We start from the raw sequence: 21,172 nt of genomic DNA, 5'->3' as shown, positions 1-21,172 counted from the left end.
GGTACCAGGGTAACCAGGGATAACCAGAGTGCTGAGGGATAACCAGGGTACCTCAGATATCTGGTACCAGGGTACTGAAGGATAACCGGGATACCCCGGTACCCAGGGTGCTGAGGAGTAACCAGATACTTCATAAACCTGGTGCCAGGGTACCTCAGGTATCTGGTACGAGGTTGTTGGTGGATAACTAGACAATACCTCTGTACTGCCTGGTTACCCCTCAGGTGCCTGGTTACCCCTCAGGTGCCTAGTTACCCCTCAGGTGCCTGGTTACCCCTCAGGTGCCTGGTTACCCCTCAGGTGCCTGGTCACTCCTCAGGTACCTGGTTATTCTCAGGTACCTGGTTACCCCTCAGGTGCCACCCCAGCTGCCCCCGGACAGGCACAGAGCATGAGTCTGTTCCTTCTGGTCCTTCCGAGGCCGTGCAAATCTCCGCCGGTTGTGGACACTGACACCGGTCGTTTATTTTGTTTGTTTGTTTGTTTGTTTGTTTTCCCCAGTGGTGTTTTGGTGCCTGTTAGTTTCACTTCCCCCAGCGCCGGGATTTGTTGTTGTTCGGGCACAGGTGTTGACACGCTGCAAAGGGATTAAGAGCTGTTTGCAAACAGCAATAACTTCAGGATGGGCACGGTCAGGAAAATTCACAAACAATAGCTTTTCTCACGACTGGTCCCCATGCACCGTAATAAACTTTCCTCTAGCAATACTTAAATTTACAGCTTTGGAGCAGTGCTCCTCTTCTGTGCTGGTTCCAGTGACATGAACCACATAAGGACTGACAGTTCCTGATATTGCTTCATTTTCCATTTAGATGTGTTGAATAAGAGAATGGTAAAGGCTGGAGTGAAGCAATATTGTGGTACTTCCACTGTATTCACGTAGTGGGTTTTTGATCCTTTAACGAGAGATCTGAAAACTGCAGGAAATTTCATGGTATTCCAAATATTGACCTGCAGGAATTAGTGTTTCTGTTTCCTGTCGTGCTAATAAAAGCACGATGTGAATTACTGGGGGTTTTGTTACATTAGTGGTATGTAATCCCATTTTGTGTGTTTTGGCCTGTCCTACATACTTCGTGTGAGAAGTTCACGCACACTGAATTCTAGACAGTAAGTTAAAAAAACATGAGAAAAGACACACAGAACACCTTATCATGTTCCACACAACGTTCCCTCCACAAGAAACCTTTGATAGAGGAAAAAAAAACCAGAGAGACTTTTTTTTGTCTTCGGCAGTTACATTACTTTATCTTGAAATTGTAATCTGTTCTTTCCTTTTTTAGAAGATTTTAATCACAGGCGATTCAGGTTTATCCTAATTCCTACCTCATAAATTAAGAGGGAATTAGGATGTGAGATGTTTTGGTACCACATACAATGAAGTCTGAGTTGTTAACTATTTTCAGCAATGAAGTGTAGTTGTTTTATCATGGCAGTTGTCTTTTTCCAGCTTGATTTCAAATAGTCAGCAATAAATAAAAATGTTTTCAGTGTCTGAAAATAGATATGACCATTTAAATTTCAAAAAGTGGTTTCTCTTTTTTTTTTTTTTTTTTTTTACAGCAGTTGTTATCCTGGTTAGGAGCCAGTTCTTCATGTGTCAGAATTCTTCATTTTGAACTTTTATTTAAGTAGTGCACCTAAGAAGATGTCCAGTACAGATCCCCTAATAAATACAGATAAAAAGTAAGTATTTTTTTCCCTCCAGAGACAGGAATACGGCAATTACTGGATTATCATATGAAAATTCTTGCAGTTCCATTAGTTTTGATGAAGTCTTCAGGAAAAATAACTTTGATATTGAATCAACATCTTAGAGAAGGTGACACCAACACCAGTGAATTTACACATTAAGGGAGCAAATGTCTCTTAAGCTTTTCATTAAGTTAATCAGCACTTGGTTAGGACTGGTTCTGCAGAGATAAAACCCTGCAAAGAAATTCCTTAATGCTTCTGTAACTATGAAAACATACTTGTAAGGTATATACCTAATTATTTCCTTGTATATATAGGGCACCTACAGTAACATAAGACACTGTATAGAGTTTATCTATTATAACATGAATTTTTCAGAATACTATGTCTGTGTACCTTTAATGCTTTATGTATAGTGGTTTGGAACCATCATATTTTTACCAGTGCCATGGGATCTAAAATTATAATGATATTAATACTAGAGACAGTAATGTTATCCACTCAAAAGTTGGATCAGATTCTAAATGGCAAAACTGGATGATTGAAAACCATAACTCCAGACCCTTCCCAAACTGCCAAGTAACTGTGGCAACACTGTCATCCAAACCAGAATTAAAACCAGGCACAGACAGCTCCTGCTGGACTATCATGTTTGCTGTGCTTTTGTAATAGAATCCAGCCAACAGAATTCAAAAGCACTTTCAACCAATTTAGCATAGATTTAGAATTATGCCACCTCGTAAATAACTTGATTTTTTTGAAAACCAAGCCCACAAAATATTAAAAAAAAATCTACTTGGTTTTTACTGAGACCTGAAGAAGCCAGCACTCTGCTCGTCCCGTGGAAATTCAGGGTATGTGACACAAAGATACACCTTTAAGAAGCTGTGGCTTGCTAGAATCACGTGGAAGGTGTATTTCATGAGTAGTTCCTGGATTACAGTGTTCCAAAGGCAATTTTTCACGTATGAGATGAACAGGAAAGGCACCTCTAACTGCACTTGAGCTACATGATAATGGCAGACTATAATTTTCTATGCTTTCTGATTTTCTGTGAGGCAGTATCCATGCACAGTGCTCCAAGAATGCACTTGGTTATATATTAACTGAGTTTTACCTAAACTTTAAATAACATGTTTCCTCTCTACACAGGGGTTAGCCTAAACCCATTCATGCTTCTCCACAATTACCATGTTGCCCAAGCTTTTTTAATGTTTAACAATTGCCATATAATGACATGTGTTTTCTTTTACTCTTTATGACCTAATCAGCAAAATGTATTTTGAATAATTAGTGGTTTGGGATAAATCAGAATAAGTGCTTTTCCATGCTGTATGACACAGCATTCCTTGGACTGTGGTCCTTAGTATCTGAATTTAGGGTTAGTGCCCCTGAAAGGCTGCAGTTGCTTAATGGACTTGTAGAGGATTTTTGTAAAAGGCCTTTTGTTTTATTTATAACAAAAAGCTCTTGTGAATTTTATGCCCAAAGATTCTGCAAATCTTTTTGTCATCTGCTAAGTTATCCTGTAATCCATCTCAGTTGCTAAAGCATTGCAAAACTTCCTTTGGGAAAGGCGAGTCATAATTACAAATGTTGGCAGAATAGAATAGTTTACTGGCTGTTTGGAAAGGAGTTCTACTTAAGAACAAATGATATCTCTTGAAAATTTAGTTTTACTTATTTATCATAAATGTTATAGACTTCTGAGTTGTTACAGTATTCCTAGATTGTTCTGGAAATAAAAGGTAATTTGTGTTTTCCTGGGTATGTTCTTGAAAGGCAGAGAACTTACAAGAGAAGCAATAATGCTATTGTTCTGTATGAATCCTTTAGAAACGTTAAAAGCAGCACAGCAGCAGAATTTGAAGGTAAAGAGGGATAGAAGCATCAGGGATAAGTTCAGGAAGCTGAACAATGCCCAGTTTACTTTGAAGGAGGGATTGTCTGAACAAGTGATCTATCACTGCTAATAACTAATAAAATGGGAGCAATAAGCTTAATACTACTTTATATCAGCCTTAATTGTTCAGAAGTTTGTAATTTCTGGTTTAATAAAAATACCTTTTGGCTTTTTAAGAGTGAAAATGCAGAGCCCTGAGCCAGGCTGGTGACTGGGGGACAGATTTGCATTGCAGAAAACACTGGAATCAAGCCAGATTGGTCTGAGATATTTGCTTTGACAAATGCTCCTGATATTGATTCCACAAATTGAATTCCACTGGTGACAGTTTTGCTGGAGAAAAGCTGCTGGTGTTTTCTGTAACCTCACCTGGAGCAAAGCTAATTGGTACAAGGCTTAAAATATCAATGGGTTTTCTTTCACCTGACTGCAATGCCGGTAACCCCGACAGAGTGAACTGATTGAGAAAAGATTACAAAGGGCCAAGTTTTTATCTCTGAATGGATGTGAGCAATCCAAAGGATGCCAGTGGAGCTTTTCACAGTCTGGGAACTGGGAAGGCTGCTTTGTGATCCCCCTTCCACTTCTGATCTGCTCCTTAATCTGTGGTGGGTCACTTCACCCCTCTGCCCCTTTAGTGGCTCTGCAGGCTCTGGGGCCTGGCTCTATTTGAACATTGTCTGTAAGCAAAGGGATCCTTTCTCCAGAACGATTAAGTGCTAATGAAACCACAGTCCCTGCAGCTTTAAAAAAAAAAAAAAAAGGTGCCTGAGATAAGCGAGTGCATTCCTGGCATAGCCGAGCCCTCCTGCTGCACAGCTCCAGACCTGACAGATGCTGTCTGATCACAGGGTCACTCCTTGCTACAGAGGATTCACCTTTCTACTTAAAGCCCTCAGTGAACACAGGATATTTGGGTTTCATTTTAAATTGCAGTCTTTTTATAATATTTTAGAAAAAGGGGGAGTAATAGGGATGCATCTTCTGATGCAAGACTGGAAGGAAATGATCATTAACCAAACTGATGTCAGGTGCTCAGAACTTCTGAAAATATCTATATCTCTGCAAGGCCAAGCTTCCTGTCAGCAGGGTCTGACCTCTGGGAACAGGGTTATATTTTTCACTTTTTCAATCAGATTATTCTTAGTGTAATGACATAAAATTCACCAGTTTTATTGCCTTTCACAGAAAAACAGATGTATCAGCTTCCCTTCCTAGAGAAAATATGTAACCTAAATTCTGTGTTAACTTTTGACTGCTGTATACTGGAAGTCTAAAAACCAGGTTAAAGCGTGGCACAGGTCAATAGCATGATTGAGAATGCCAAGTAATAGCATAATGGCATTTGTTTCATTAGTGCTTTCAGTCTGCTTTGTTGGCTTTCCCTTTTGTGAGGCTGTACATAATCCAGTCTGGTAGGAAGATTGCTTTGGAAAGGTCATGAGTTACTGCTTTTGACCTTGTTTGGAGGGAGCGTAGAAATAAATTATTGGAAGAACAGGAGAAAATAAATTTATTTTAATCACATCACTTGCCTTTGGCTGCTAGATACGGATTCCTTAGTCACAGTGCAGTAAATTTTCTCCTTGGTATTTATCAGCCTTTAAAGTTGCTGTAAATTGCCATTTCAAGCAGAGAAAAAGTAAACATTACCTCGCTAGGTGAATTAGTCCATGTGACGCAGAGGGTTTCAGAGGAGATTAAGTGGGCAGAGACGCTTGCCTGGAGCTCTGTGTTTGGGTTTTTAGTGAGCAGCAGAAATCATCCAGCTCATAACCTTTATCCAGCTGGACTGGAAGCCTCCAGAGCGTTTTGGTTGCGTTGTCTTTGTTTGTGCTGCCGTCCTGAAGAATGTCCTTACTCTCACCGGGGGCCGAGGATGAACCAGAGCGCTTTGATGGGCTTTCTCTCTTGTACTGGTATGCTGGGGGCACTGCTCTGGTCTGCAGTTGGGCAAAGTACAGGAGAGAGCATTTAAAAGCTGTGGGCATTTCCAGCTTCTTTTCATAAGCTGCAATTTAGATTTTTGCTTATGTGTCAATTAATATCTGTTTTGTGAGGAAAGTGTATTTATTATCCTGGATAAATATTTTGTTCGTGCACGTAAATGACAGTTTCTCAGGAATAGAGATCAGAAGAATATCCTGTATATTCTGATAAGTCCTTAGAAGATACAAAACCTAAAGCTGTTGAATTTCCTTGTGTATTCTGCTAAAAAGTAATAGAAGGAAAGTCATTTTAATTGCCTTTACTAGAACACTTACACAAAATTATATGCACTTAGTCTGTTAGTGTTCCAGGACTTCACTTGGAGTGTTGAGTTTAGCATTTTCTAGTGTAAGACAGTTATAGTGTACATTTTGTTGAGTTTTGCTTGTTTATTTTGTCTGTTGCCTCTCATCTGCTCTGTGTGCTAAAACCTTGCTTACAAGAACTTTTGCCTGACCTCGAGAAATGAGCAGCAACAGCTGATTTTTTTAATTCGTGTCTTCTACAAAGAGCACTGAATTATGTTTTGCTATTCCTGCCAAGTTGTTTAGAAACCTGTTTCCCTATTTATACCGTTGAGCATATTTCTAATGCTCTGGGGGCAGTATTCTGACATTTCATGAATATTAAATAATGATAACATGAAATTAATGTTGGATGGGTGCTGAATCCAAGGCTTTTTACAGTGAAACTGTTAAAGCCCTGTTTATTTTATTAAAACTATGACAAGCAGCTTGACTTGAAGATCTATCTCTAAGTTTTCTGGGGAAAAAAAACTAACACCAAAAGTCAGCTAGATATGCTAAACCAATTCAGGGCATTTGAAGATCCTTGTCTTTATTTTTGTATGATAAAGTAATTTTAAACTGTGTGTATTGGAGGGATTTCTAGAGCATAAAAACTCCTGAGTATCTTTTAAAGGTACCTGTTCAACAGTTCTTTGTAATTGTTGGTGGCAGCATCAAGACAATTCCACTGTTTCAGAGCTATCTTATCCCTCTCCACTGTTTATTGTTAATTTGTATATCCTCTGTATCCTCTTTGTCAGAATGCATTTTATGTTAGTTATGATCTATCTTCTGAAAGTGTTGCCTGTGCTTAGATTTGATCATATTTCATGATCATTTTATATGGTAGTATATAAATAGGTCCTACAATTTCTAGTGAACTCTGAACTTTAAAGTCTGAGATTTGATCTTTTAAGACTTTATGAAAGTAAACCTCTGTGTGACTTTGTGTGAGGTTGAAGTAACTTTTGTTCTTGTTTTTTTTATTTTAACTAAGAAAATGCCATGTGAGAACCGCTGAGGCCATGGCAGAGCAAGAACCAGAGCAGAAGTAGCAAAAGGCAAGAGAGAAAAACAATACAATAATTGTCTATTTTAAAGATCAGTGTAGCCTTTTTAAGTTTTCAAAGATGGATACAGGTCAGGACAGACCTGCAAAGAACATGGCCAGGGTGCTGTATTTCAGCTTCAGAACAATTTAAATTCATGGGATAATCAAAGTGACAGTACTGGGTAGTAACACTACTAAATGAAAGCAGTTTGGTTCACTTTTATCCATACAAAGGGTGCCTTATGCTTTGCCATGTCATTGCAAGGTCATGTGCAGTTGTGTCAAATACAGCCCAAATATCCTGTCTGGGTTTCATCATTTCTTTTTAGCCCATGAAACAATGACTTCAAGAACTATCCAGTGAAAATGAGACAGCGTTTGAAACATAGGCCTACTTTTTGTTTCTAAACATGAATTTTTGGGTCTGTTCTTGTAGCCAGCCTTTCTAAAGCAAAGGCTAATTTTGCAGATACTTGGGAAATTGAGGTTTTGGGAAACTTGCTTTTCAGAGCTAGTGCTTATCCCTTGATAAAGAACCCTCATCCAGTTTTCTTCTACAAAACTAAAAGTACTGCAGATGTTCTTTAGAAGCTGGATCGCCTGCCTGGTGCTAGAGTTTAAGAACATTCGGACCTTCTGGATTTCTCTTTTCCATTTGGCATGGCCCCAGTTAATGGCATGTACCCTGGCTTTTGCAGATATACCCAGTTTCAGGCACGGAGTTCAGGCTGTGTGCTGGATTAGGTTGTGTGGGAGGATTTGGGTCACTGTGTCCTCCACTTTGATCTTCTTTTGCCTCCTGCTAATGAATTCTGGTTGTTCCACGTCACTTTAACAACACTCTCTAGAAAATACAGAACAATATGTATGTCTGTCTGATACAGAACAATATGTAGGTCAAAGCAGAAAAACCTGAGTGGTGCTTCTGCTCTTTTCTAGAAGAGATCTGGTGAGTCTTCCCCAAAAATGGTACAGTGGCAGGACAAAGGAGCTATGATACAACTTGCATTTTTAAAATCATAATTCACCCAAATAAAAAATAAAAACTGGTAAAGGGTCACCTGGACTTACAGGACTTCTTAACACTTTGTGTTCTCGGAGCCACGTGCTGGTAATGTGTCCCGTGGGACTGGAAATTTAAGTTTCAAACCTCTACTTTTATTCTTCCTTAATTCTTTAGCATGATGAACTGCCTCCAAAATATTCCTCTGCCTTTAGACAATTTCAAGTGCCATCCTGGTATTTTCTCTTGGGGTGGGAGGGTATGCAGGGGACCAGGCAAAAGAGTTGGGAAAGAAACTCTTTTTTTACAGCAGAAAAGGAAATCAATGTTGAGTGAAGAAATTAAGAGACTGTCGGGAAAATATTATGTTCGTAAATAACAACAAAATTATATGTTAGAAAATGCTTTTGTATACATTGTCTTAGCTGTGGTTTTATTTTAATATTCATTCATTACCTGGTCTAAGAGGTTATGGTATGTTTTTCTTGCCTACATGCTAAGCTGGACCAGGTTATGGGTTTTTTTTGTATTTAATCATAATCCTTTTATTATAAACAAAATGAAATTCACAGTTCATCCTGAAATGCTCTGGGGGAAAAAGAAGTAAACTGTGTATACTTTGTAGTACCTTGTCACCTGATATTTGTGATGAGGAGGTTGATTTTCGGTTGGGGAAGGGGTGGGCAGAGGGATCAAACAATATGAAGTTGTCAGTGGAGAACATTGGTCTTGGAGTTAAAAACATGGTCACTGTAATTTCTTTTATGTCAACATAGCTCTGCATCCATTTCTGTAATTTAATGGCTTTTATTTTGTTCCTTAGGACTATTATGGGCCCTCATGGAATCAATCGAGCTGTTCACCGCATTTCCTTCTCTGACTGTCAGAATGGATTAGGTAACTAAGATTGCACATCCTCAGAGTAAACCAAAGCTTTAAAAACACCTGGTGAGCTTTTCCAGGTCACACTGTCATCACCAACAGGTTATCTGGCTTTTGTGGATTTGACTCTTAATACATTTAGCACAGGAGATGGAATAACCAATTTCTTGCTCGTTTCTTATTTTTTCCTGCAGGAGTTAAAATTATTGGAGGTTATCGGGCACAAACAGCAGAAGATTATGGGATTTTTATAAAGAGAATTCTACCTGGAGGGGTTGCTGCTGTAGATAGTAAGTAATTTTGAATTTATTTGTTCCCAACACACTACATGTTAAAAAAACAAAATCTGTCAAAAGAAATTTCAACTCGGAGTTAATTTCCACAACTGTGAAATACAAATTCCAGTCCCACAAATATTTGTACTGTGTGTAAATAATACAATAGCTAAAATAACCCTTATTTTCTGTGGTTAATAAGACTGATTGACAGTTATTAATCTTATCACAATAACCCATCTTAATTAGGATCAGAAAGTCATGACAGTCATAAAATTGTTTATTGCATTAAATCACATAAAACTGAAAGGAAAAGTCCTGTTTGAATCCCATGTTCACTATTTTCCTGTTGATTCATGAATTACTGTTGATTTCATTACAAGGCCGTTTGCTCACTGGTGACCTCATTTTGGATGTCAATGGAGAAAACTTGATTGGAGTAACAAATGAAAGGTAAATTTGATTAGTGAATGTTTATTAGAGCTTGGAATATCACATGCAGATTATTTTGAACATTATCAGTGACTGAGTGAAAGAGCTCAACTCCCCTGAGGTCTTTGGAGTTCAGCTGGCAATTAATTTATCCTATAAATCTAATTCAGCAAAACTGATGTGGAAAAGTTGAATAACTTTTAAGTTTTTATAATGCCAGAATAAACTGGTTTCTTAATGCCATAGATTAGAGAATGTGTGTGAAAATAGCATTAGAACATATTAAGCTGTTAAAATACTTTGATAACTACCTGTTGGTTCAATACTGGTGAATGTAAATGATTCAGTGAACAGGTAATGGGACAATGAAGGGGAAATGGTTTAAAAAAATCTGGAGGTGGTTCCTGTAGCTGGATCACTAGAGATCAGTGCAGCTTAGTGCTGGAGACAGAGGCTAGAAATTCAAACAGAAAATCCTGAATATATTGCTGAGGGAAATCATGAGAAAAGCACCACACCTGAGCAGTGGTTTTTGTCTGGTGTGGGCTGTTAAGCCTGAAGGAGGTCCAGGAAGGCAGTAGGATGGGCTAAGGAGAGATGGGAACAAAAGGGAAGGGAAGGGAAGGAGGGGTCAGTCCCAGCTTGGTGCTGTCAGCAGCACAGAGGCACCACAGTCTCTCTTGCTCCATTCCCCAGTGCTTAGTTGAAGTTATGCTGCTGGAAAGCTCTTTTCTCTGTATCTGGCAGTGAAAATGATTAACTCTGATAGGAATTTGTCCATTTTCCTGCTCTTTTAGCATTGCTCTGTACTTCTTGACAGCCCCCTGGTGTATTTATTTGGCTGTTTTCCCCCTTGTAGGGCTGTTGACATCCTGAGAACAGCATCAGCATCTAATCACATGTCTCTGCTCGTTGCAAGAGATGAAGAAGCAAAGTAAGAGAAAAATTTGTTTTAACCTCAAAACTAATAAAACTCCAGTGCTATATCTTGGGTTGGGGGGCTGGGCTTGCATGTATTTCTCTTTCAGATTAGATTTAATTGCAGGATTACACCACATATCACATTTTTCTGTGTGGTATTTGATACCAGTTCATTCTGAGATCACTTGCATCAATTCAAGTAGCAAGCTCAGGCCAATTTGAGTTTAAAGAGGAGGATTTTAATGTTATGTTCCCAGCTAATACCATTAAAAATTATATGCTGTAATAGATTTTTTTAATACTTCTCACATTTTAAAATAATAAAAAATTAAGAATCTACATTAGAGCTGTAGTACCACAAGACTATATGGTTCAGACTGGTCTGGCCTTCTGAAAAAAGTCAGATTTAGTTGTTGTTTCCCCTCGGAAATTTGCTTTTCAATCTCTAATGAGCTTTGAATGGTTTGGATAAGCAGGTTAAACTGTTCAGTGCAGCAGGTAGTCCAAAATACATCCATTATAAGGGCATTTATGTTAAATATTGCTTTAACCTTACTGTTGGAAGTTAAGCATATAAACCTGTATTGGCAGAGCATCATCGGAAACGCTGGATCCAGGTCTGTATCCCCTTGTGACTTAAATCTCCAGAGAAATGAGCTGTTATGTAACTATTTTTGATAATCATTGCAAGAGTAGCTGCTGTTATTTGCCTTTCCTGGGATGTTCCACTTACAGAGTAATCTCTGCATAAAGGATTTTTCTCTAAATTCCTTTAGCCTTTTGTCCGAGTTAAGCTTCCTTCTTTCTGTTTCCTTTATTTTGTGTATTTGACAGACATTTAAATCACTCTGTAGCCTCTGATCTCTCATTTTTTTTTCAGACTGCCCAGATATATGTGAGGTCCACTCTTAATCTGCTTTTATCTAAAGCATACTGGCTTAGTTCCTCTAAATTCCTTGAATAATTAAAATCCATTGGTCCTTTAACCACTCTGGGGATAGGAGCAGTGGCCTGGGCTGAATTTGCCACTCCAGACAGTCCCTCACCCACACACCTGTGAATTCATTTCTTGGGGATTTACATTCCTGTGCTAAAAGATTATTTGATTTGCACTCAACTGTGTGTTCCCTGGCTCTGGCATTAGTACAGTAAATTTTGTCATTCTTTTTTTAAAAAAATAACACATCCAGCAGCTTTTAACTGCAGTCACTGGAATTACCTGGGAATTACTCTCCCTGCAATCAGTTAATTTGTTTTCTCTGTGTTTAATTCTGCAGTATTAATTTGCCAATGTTTCTGGCTTACATCATTCTAGATTACTTACATTTTTTAAATCGGGTATCGCCGAGATAATCATAGCTCTGATCATAAACTTTTTATTTTTAATTAGGCTGGATTCAATGTTAGGTGAATCAAGCATTTTTGTTGTCTCTTCAGTGCATGTGATCCAAAATTTACATCTTTGCCAGTTTGTTACAAATATGATGGGTGCCAAACAGCTGCTGCTTTTAGTTTGTAGTAGTAGTAGTATTTTCAACTATTTCCATTATTTCAATAGTGCACTTGACCAAGAATTGCTCTTTCAGTGAGAGAAATAGCATAATGAAAAAGATAAAGCCTAAGGAGAGACATATTTAATATTTAATATACAAAGATGATGAAATGGACTGAAAATTTCTGAGAAAACTAAGTACAAGTTGGAATTTGCTTCTGTTTTGCTCATTATTGAGTAATTAATAAATATTTCTTCTATCCTCTTTTTTTTTTGAGGTGCCACATCTTTGTTTGCCAGTCTCTTCTGGGTTCTTGTTCAGTGTAATTGAACTAAAAGCATTCTTTAAAAACATGAGTATGCTGTAATCTGATGCCTTCTAATATAAGTAACTTTTTCTGGATCTAAGTAATACCACTGTTTTATCATTTCTAATTGATTTGGATTACAAGTTTTTAAAGTTATGCAATCCAGGGTAAAGAGAGATAATAATTAAGCTTTTTCAGCAATAGTCCATTTCATTCACAGTCTGTTGCTTTTCCATCTTTACCCTGTATTACATGATCTTCTCCTTGCCTTTTCTGGACATTTGACAGGGCTTTCCTCTTTCAGTTGAGGTTGAGCCTCCTCTTCTGAGGAAGAGAAACTTCAGTACAGTGCAGGTTTCACTAATGCCAAATCCTGACAAAGAGGATCTTTTTATTGCCACAGGAAAGAATTCCACGACCTGATGGACAAGTATGGCTCTCACAGTGACAACAACTCTGCTAGAAGTTCTCCAACACATCTGTTAGCTGGTGAGAGATCACTTCCAAGCCTGACATAATCCTGTGGGACAGCCAGCCTTGGGTGGAGTAGAAACTTGCACTTAAAACTCTTAATCTGGGGGGAGATCTCTTGGAGGAAGTGACTGAAAGTCAGGCAAAACACATGGTCACTTAGACTGTGACATTTATAGTCTAAAAATATACCTTGAGGGCTTTGTGTGTCAGTGTCCTCGACTTTTAAATATATTACTATCTGCTTTCAGCAATTTTAATTAATGAATGATGTGAAAAGTATTTGCTATTTGTAGCTGAAATGTGCTGCAAGATTTCAAAGCACAAAATTTGAGCTAGAGTACCATAAATTCTAATCTTGGTGGAATTGCTGCCTAATTAAGATGCTTTATATAGCACAGAGGATTATTCTTTAGGAAAGTCAGTTGAGATTTTTTTTTTTGCACCTAGATTGGAAAAAACTGTCACTTGCTATGTTTTAAAGTATTATTCCTGGGACCCTGGGTGACTTGCACTTCTTACTGTGTAGACTTAAGCTTCCTTTTGATTGTCTGATTGCTTTATTTGTCTGTTTTCCAACATGAAAATAATCCTGCTGAACTTACATGAGCTGAAATTTTGTGCTTTTTCCCCAATGTGTATTTTATTTCTTTTTTTTTTTCAACGTTTCTTTTCTTGAAGCAAAATCTACAGAGAGCCTTTCCTCTGGGTCATCCTCGAGGTCACAGAGTCCTCAGTTGCCTCTGAAGGAAAACACCACTACCAGCAGCAGAAATAATTCTGTCCCAGCACCATCCCCAAAGCCTGCAAAGTAATTTCCAAAACTGACTGTCACTGTCTTGTGTGAGCTGCAGGAAATACTGTGTTTGGCTGGTCAGGAGAATTTGGGTTGAGCACTAAGTGTTAAACTTTTGGTTTATTTTTTAATTTTTAATCCTGTAATTTATAATACCGTGGATATTGCAGACTTTCAGTTTTAATAAGTTATTTTCCTATTTATTTGTCATTTACATGGTAGAAGTTGACTTTTGATCTGTGTCCTAAAGAATTAATGCTTCTGGTTTTTGTGGTAATTTGGCAGTGTAATATTTGAACATTGAGATTGTTGCTGTAATATCTTATTGATTTTGCAAATACATAAAGATAATATGTTGTTTCAGTCTTTATTGAGTATCTAGTTCTGTGAAGTAATTCTACCTTTCTCTTTGTAGGGATAGTGCATTTCAGATTATCTCTGTTTGCAAAGGAACAAGCCTAGGTTTGAATATTGTGGGAGGAATTAACAGAAATGAAGGGCCTTTGGTATATATTCAAGAAATTATCCCTGGTGGTGATTGTCATAAGGTAAAGACCTTTTTTCCCTTCAGACATCTGTATTTTTGCCTTCATTTAGTACCTGCTTCAGTATGTTATATATACAGCCATATTTTAAATACAAAATATGTTTGTGTTTCTCCTTGCCTTCTTTTTAAACAGACTGCTCTCACTGCACTGCAGCAGGGTTACATGGTAATGAAAATTATTCAAAAGTCTATTTGAGGTAAATGAGGATCTTCATTCCCCAGTTTATGTATGAGAAGGTACAAAATCAGCTTCTGTAAGAGGTTGCATGGTGGAAGGTAAATAGGAAGGATGGGACACAGCTACAGATGTCATCTCTTTGGTTTTTTTCCTGGACATTCAAAAAATCATGTTTCCCTGAGGCTTTATTTAGATGAATCCTTGCAGTTGGAAATCATTGTGTAGGCAAATTAAAAAAACAGTATTCCGAAAGTGCAGATTAATAAAATGTATGAATCAGTTCTGATTACTGTTTTCATTTATGACAAATGCAGTATGTAAATCAGGAGGACTTGTCAGTTTAAAAAGTAAATAAATACTGCAACTATCTGGTACAAGTAAACAGGACTGTTTATCCAAGAATCTCCTTTGGCATCCTGAGTTATTATGATTATTTTGAAGTGTAGATTACCAGCTTTTGCCTCAGGCCAAGCAAAAGGCTACAAGCTGATTTCACAAACAATGAGTTTTGTCCCCAAACAGTCTGTAACTATTTGTTACTGAACTTTTGTAGACTAAGTTTAGTCCTAAAATATTAAGTAAAGGAAAACATTCAGTGTTTCTCAAAGACCTCTTTCAGTAGATAAATGATAATCATTCTTCTTGTGTTTCTCCTATTTTGTTGTGGCTTCTAAAACGTTTTTTCTCATTGCAAACATACAATTGAAAGCCTATCACACATAATCAATAGGCTGAGACATAAATTTTCAGGAGGTTCCAATGTTAGCACTGATAGAGGTAATTTCCCAATCCAAAGGTTATCCCCTTTGGGAATCTGAAGCAGAAAACATGTTCTGAACCTCTGCCACGTGAGGGCACCATTGAAATGGATATTCTTTGATAGGCTGGATGAAAGCAAAATAAAAGATCTACAGCTTTTTTCTTTAATCAAAACCAAAACATTAAGTGACAAAAAAAAAGAAGTAATAAAACGCTATCATAGGTTTGAAATGACACAACTAATATTATGGTATGTGGATATTAAATAGGTATAATTGTACTGGTCTTGAAAAGGTATTTTTCTTGTTTCCTGTGTATCATCTGTACACAGTTTGTTTCACTTGGTGATTAATTTCTTAAGAGCTGAAGAACTGAGATGTGTGATTCGATGTTTATTACATTAGATAAATGTCATAACAAACTCTGTAACTGTAGGTGAATTACATGAAATTCCAGCTAAACTGTTGAGGCCTCTTTTAAAATGTGAGTAGAGAAAGCTTTTTCTTATTGAGAAGTGTAGCCTAGCATGTTTAAAGTCTTGTCTTATAGTCTCTCAGACAGAAATGTGCTAGAGAATTTGCAATTAATTTAACAGAAGCACAAAGTTGACAGTGTTATTTCTGTCATGGTTTTGCCTGGTGAATTCCTAATAGACTAATCTAGTTTTCTCATTAACTTAACATGGCCAGTGAGTGCCTCATGAGTCCCATGTATTGCTGTGAACATTTGGGTCTGAAATACAAATGAACCCAGCTCGCAGCTGAATTAATTAGTAAGGAAGCTTCCTAAAGTCAGATGGGTTGGTGCTCCTTGCTGGAAAAATCTGGGCTTCCTTTGGATGGGGTTTTTTTAACAGAATATGTATGTGGGTCCAAATTTCTTCTTTAGACAATATCTGTGGTGTGTTCTGTCTAATGAAGTTTTTATAATGACTGCTGTGATGGTGATTAATGATCATTTAATCTGTTTATTCCTGGAAGATTGTCAGGCAGAATGCACAGCTGCTCTTGGTGTTTCTTGTCTCAACAGATCCAGAGGAATATGTGAAAGTGCTGTCATTATACAGTTTTTTTCTGTAGTGTTAGTTAGTTCTTATAAAAATAATGGGTTTGGTTTTTTATTTGTTGTCTTAGGATGGACGATTGAAGCCTGGAGATCAACTTGTGTCCATCAACAAGGAGTCCATGATTGGTGTCTCCTATGAAGAGGCAAAAAGTATAATCAACAGAACAAAGATGAGGTATCTGCTACTGTCAAGCAGCTAACCCTCCAAAATAGTTTATTATATGATGTTTAGGATCAGATTAATGACTTGACTTTAGAGGAAATGCAGGCATTTTAATTTTTTTTAATATTCAATTGCAATATTATTTCATAGAAAAGACTCAGATGCACCTTTTAGACCTGAAAAATTATGATACTTGAGTGCTTTCAAAAATAAAATATCAAAGGAGAACCCAACCCCATCAGCCTTTTTAATGATGGGGAATAGAGCACCCTTTTAGAAAAAAAATTAATAAAATCACAGTGTTTGGAAACATGTAATTTTTTGCAGAAGCAACATATAATCTTACAAACAACATAGCATATAATATGTTGAAACTTCTTTAATTTTAGGTTGGAAAACTTCTGGGAGATAGCTTTTATTAGGCAAAAAAATATTCCCAGTTATCCAGAGAATCTGCAGCGTCCTTTCAGCCTCTTAACATCTTCTGTAGCATATGGAGAGCAACAGGCTCTGCCATCCCCTAATGGGAAGCTGGTTTCAACATTCACTCCAGATGCTGTGAGTACACTTATTAATCCACTTAGAATCAAGTGAGCAAATGGTTGTTTTCTCCTAATTTTAATTGAGTTTCCATTTTAGTAAGAAAATGGCTATTTTCCTCCACAATGTTAAGTCTTTGGAATATCAAAAGATTTGCAAAAACCATGTTGTGTAACAGGAGGTTAAACCACTGATGAGAGGAATAAGACTGTTAGTTGACTTGGGGTAAGACAACAAATCAAATAAAATAAGCATTAACTGTGTTCTTAGATACAAAGTTCTCCCTAATGTTTCCCTAGGTTGTAAAGTTTTGGAATGTGATATCTATAGTTATTTATTTCAGAGATAAAATACTCTCTGTTTACTACATATATGTGAACAGTACAATCTCAGAAGTTACACTTGCTCTGTGATGATGGGATTTTTGCTTTAAAAAAGTCCTAGAAGAATGTGGCCTTTTTCCCCTTTGAGCTCATCAATTGTTGTTTTAATTCATACAGCTCACCTTAAAGAAGTAAATTTGTAAAAGGAATAATGTTGACCATAAGAAAGAAGATTTTAAAACCATTATTTTAATTTTTGAAGGAACTTTTTCAGCTTATCTTACTTTTAAAGCTAAATAAAGTATTACCTTCGAACAAGAATGAATAAAATGTTCTGTGTCAAACACAAAGTCAAAGCAGGTGATTCTCAGTTCTTCTTATGTTTGTACTTAAAATTCTTGCCCATTTTTCTTTCCTGTTAGGGATATAAATATTGAAACAGGTTGCCTAGAGAGACTGTGTTATCTTAATCTGTGGAGATATTCAAAGCCCAGGGTTTTGAAGAGGCCCTGATCTGAGTTTTTCCAGTGCCATCCCTTCTCACCACCAGCACCCCCTCCGTGCCTTCCATTGTTGCTTTGATCTATCCAGCCCTTTTTTCTCCCCCTGGTCTTCCTTCCTGTCCCTCTCTCTTTGCATTAATGTGTATTTCTAGTTTAGCCTGTGATCTGCCTCAGGAGTGGTGTTTCATGGCTTTTGATTTTCTTTTGTAGATGGAAACTGGAGTCAAGATGGGAGAGCAATCTCCAATAACTCCTCCAGACAACAGTCCTGCTGATGTGTCTGCCACGGGTAAGTGCTGACTTCATTCCCTGCCACCCTTTTTTTTTCCCTTTGATAACTGTCTTGCAGCACACACTACATGGTGAGACTCAGTAGTCTTCAAAAGAAGGAATATTTTTATAGTCCTAAATAAAGGACTGAGATCAATGGATTTTTAGGAGCTCCTGTCAAATATAACTTACATTGTCTTTAACAAACAGCTGAAACCAAACAAAAACGAGTGATCACAACATTTGCTATACAGCAGTAATGATAATAGACTCAGGAGAAACCAGATAATGAAGACTCACATATAGATCAAGATTAGGTTGCCATAGAAACTGTGCTTTCTTGATTTGATGAAATTCTGTGGATGTGTGCTGCTTGCATGGGGTTTTTTGTTTAAATCAGGGCAGCATATTGGAGGGGTAGAAATAACATGCAGACCTCTAACAACCTTTCAATTCATAACAAATAGAACATATATGTTAATATTTATGTTTGAGAGCCATGGCATTTGAACAAAGACAAGAGTCAGTTTGATCATCTCTCTAAATATCTACTTTGAAAACAACACTTGAGGAAAAACAGAGTTTGCAGAATTTGGTCAGAACCAGATTTGAGCTGAACAATTGTAATTCCTTTGGGAAACAAATATGTGTTGTGTTTAGAAACAGTGAAAATGCAGGAGTCTGACCCAATAATGAGAGTCCCCATTGGCACAGTGACAGAACTGACTCTGTTCTGTATTTCTGTGTGAAGACCTGAACTATATCCTTTTTCTTCAGGTAGTAGCAATTGAGCATAACCTGAGCTCCTCAGCTTGGTGTCTAATTTACTGAGAAGAGGAAGAACAAACATACAGGATCTGATTCATTCCAGATGTTTCTCCACTGGTGTTACTTAAATTATACCTGCATTTATTATCGCCCATATTAGATATTCAAATTTAAAATGAAACAGTTCCTGTAATGCAAATCTGACTGGTTGTCTCCCTTCCTTGAAGGGTGAGCTGAATGAATGTGAACTTTTGGAACTGGAAAGATTGAAGTATTGAATATAGCTAGAGATTAATGATCACACAGATTTTCATATTGACCATGAAAAACACCTCAACTAAATGAAAGGAACAAGACAAAAGGCTGTTTTTTAATATATTCAGAATATGAGACTCTTGGTTAATATAATGCAATACCCAGGAGCTTCATTGTTTAAAGAGACCAAGAAGGCCACAGTTTCTTAACACATCTGAATAAGTGGGTAGTGGAGTGGAAAGGACAAACACTTGCAGCTCCAGTTTGTGCTGTTTCTTATGTTTCATTTTCTTCCTATTTAATAGCACATCCTTTGTCAAACCTGCCACTTCTTTCATGCTGCCCTTTATCGAGGATAACCTTTCAAAGATAACCTTGAAAAAATTAAAGTATCTCTTAGAGGATTTTTTATTTTTTATGCTTTATGAAAAAATCAGCATAGTTTTGAAAAGTTTTTTGCACAAACCCATACGAGAGGCTTTTTCATTCTGAGCTCAAAGGAAGTGTGCCAATTCCACCGAGGTTTAGCCCACTGTCTTCAGAATTTAATATAGCATGTGAGAGGTGTTAGTGTCAGAGATTTTCAAGATGTTTTGGTTTATGCTTTTGGCATATAGAGAGAATGTAAATTACTTGGAGCTTGGAAACTGATATGCTGTGAAACTAAAAAAAATTAAAAAAAAAAACAGAGTTCTCTGTGCTTCCTTCTGTTCCTTTAGAGAGAATCTCAAACTGCAAAATCCTTCGCTTTTTAAATGCTGGGTTTGGTTTTGGTACCTCTCTAATCCATTAATGAAACGGTGAATTAAGATCTAAATTAGATTTATAACTAATGAATGCAAACCAGGAATTTTTTTCTTCGTGCACAGACCTAAAATCCAAAGCAAGAGGCAGTTCACTGCTCCTTCTGCCTGCTGTCTGTGAGCAAAGGCTGCCAAAGGTGGTTGTGTTGTATCCACAGGTGTGTCTGAAACATGACAAAGCTGTTGACTGTGTTTCTCAAGTTCCATCAAAACTCAGCATGCACACACAAAAAGAAAAAAAAAAATAAAAGGCAATTATTGTGAAATCTTGCATAGGGGCTGCTTGGTGCTGCTGCCTTCTTCTCCCTGCCTCAGCCTCATGGTTTGTGTGTGTTGGAAATGCAGCAGGTGCACCACAGGTTATTAATGCAGCTGGCTAAAAACATGGGAACTTGGGGAAGGGGCTGATGGGTGAGAGTTCTTGGAAAAGAGCTCCTAAGGAGCCTGGGAAATTCAGTCTAAGCTCCCTCCACACAGCCCTTAACTGGCAACAGGTCATCCCCTCTCTTTCCCCAGTGTTTTCTGGATCACTCCATATGTTTTTGGGAGCTGTCAGTTGTGATGAGGGTGTGTCTTGGAGGTCTCTCTTGGAATTCACAACTGTGCTTCCCCTTCTGTTTCCTGGGTATCTGTGTATCTCTGAGAGAAGAGAAAACACCACCAGTATAAGCCATATGCTTGATGGATCACTCAGTTATTCCTGGTTCCTTTCTGCTAATTTGCTACTTGTCACTTCTTTATACAAAAAAAAAATAGTGTAGGTGATCGATACCCATAATTTTTGTTTATTACAACTGCGTCCTTTAAAAAAATAAAAGTCAGTCTAAGTGTTAAAATGTCTTTTTAGCAACTGGGTATTTAGCTGGCACCCACTTGACAAGCAGAGCTTTAGAACAAATTTTTCAAAGCAATAGTTACAACTAGAGAATTATTAATTAATTTTTTTCCTCTTAGCTCTTGCCCCCAGCCAGAATGATGATTACGAGCCTCGAGGAAGGAACTCGTCTATTCGTCTCAAAACAGAAAAACTGGAGAGGGTAAATACTTTAAATCTTTGGAGTTTTCCTTCCTCTCCCTTCCTGATGCAGGTAAAACATCTGGACAATATTCCTATGCTGACAAACTTTAAAGGTATAAATTACACACAAAATTTTCCATTCAAGTAGTTCTTTCGTGTTGCAGGGCAATACTTCATTTTATATATTGGGCAAATTACTGGTTTTGTTAATCTAATTACTGATTAACTCTTCTGGGAATCCGAACATCCCTCAGGGTTTTTAAGGCAGTTATTAAGGACAAAGGGTTTTGCTTATTACACTCATCCATATTCAAGGTTAAATAATATCTGTACATCTCTCAATTAGAAGGAAAAGTTACAGAGCAGCTCTGGAATAAAAGTGTTGTCAGTGAGAGTGTACCAGGATACAAAGGCTCTTTGAAGTATAGCTCTTTAATTACTCCCCCATGTCCCTGCAGTCATTATCCCTAGTCCT

At 37.5% G+C, this 21,172-nt stretch overlaps 1 protein-coding gene across 7 annotated transcripts in view; it reads left to right on the top strand.

Annotated features, from left to right (window-relative positions):
* The window catches only part of STXBP4 (syntaxin binding protein 4), a 67,570-nt gene that overhangs the window by 508 nt on the left and 45,890 nt on the right, over nucleotides 1-21,172 (top strand). For 5 of the 7 annotated variants that reach the window (XR_007906350.1, XM_051798023.1, XM_051798024.1 and 2 more), the window contains exons 1-12: nucleotides 5,322-5,517; nucleotides 8,752-8,825; nucleotides 9,005-9,100; nucleotides 9,469-9,538; nucleotides 10,377-10,451; nucleotides 12,642-12,727; nucleotides 13,391-13,520; nucleotides 13,921-14,053; nucleotides 16,123-16,229; nucleotides 16,607-16,775; nucleotides 17,794-17,872; nucleotides 20,634-20,716. Coding sequence is in view for 6 of the 7 variants with exons in the window: in XM_051798023.1 (XP_051653983.1) it covers nucleotides 5,450-5,517; nucleotides 8,752-8,825; nucleotides 9,005-9,100; nucleotides 9,469-9,538; nucleotides 10,377-10,451; nucleotides 12,642-12,727; nucleotides 13,391-13,520; nucleotides 13,921-14,053; nucleotides 16,123-16,229; nucleotides 16,607-16,775; nucleotides 17,794-17,872; nucleotides 20,634-20,716 (1,170 nt within the window). In the remaining variant the exon portion in view is untranslated. Of the gene's footprint in view, nucleotides 1-1,563; nucleotides 1,687-5,321; nucleotides 5,518-8,751; nucleotides 8,826-9,004; nucleotides 9,101-9,468; nucleotides 9,539-10,376; nucleotides 10,452-12,641; nucleotides 12,728-13,390; nucleotides 13,521-13,920; nucleotides 14,054-16,122; nucleotides 16,230-16,606; nucleotides 16,776-17,793; nucleotides 17,873-20,633; nucleotides 20,717-21,172 lie in introns of those variants that run through there. The other 2 variants (XM_051798021.1, XM_051798022.1) reach the window with 2 other exon arrangements.

This window comes from Manacus candei, unplaced genomic scaffold (assembly GCF_025592945.1).
Source record: "Manacus candei isolate 608988 ecotype Guabito, Panama unplaced genomic scaffold, ASM2559294v1 h1tg000047l, whole genome shotgun sequence".
NCBI lineage: Eukaryota > Metazoa > Chordata > Aves > Passeriformes > Pipridae > Manacus > Manacus candei.
This window is presented reverse-complemented; position numbering and strand designations above follow the sequence as displayed.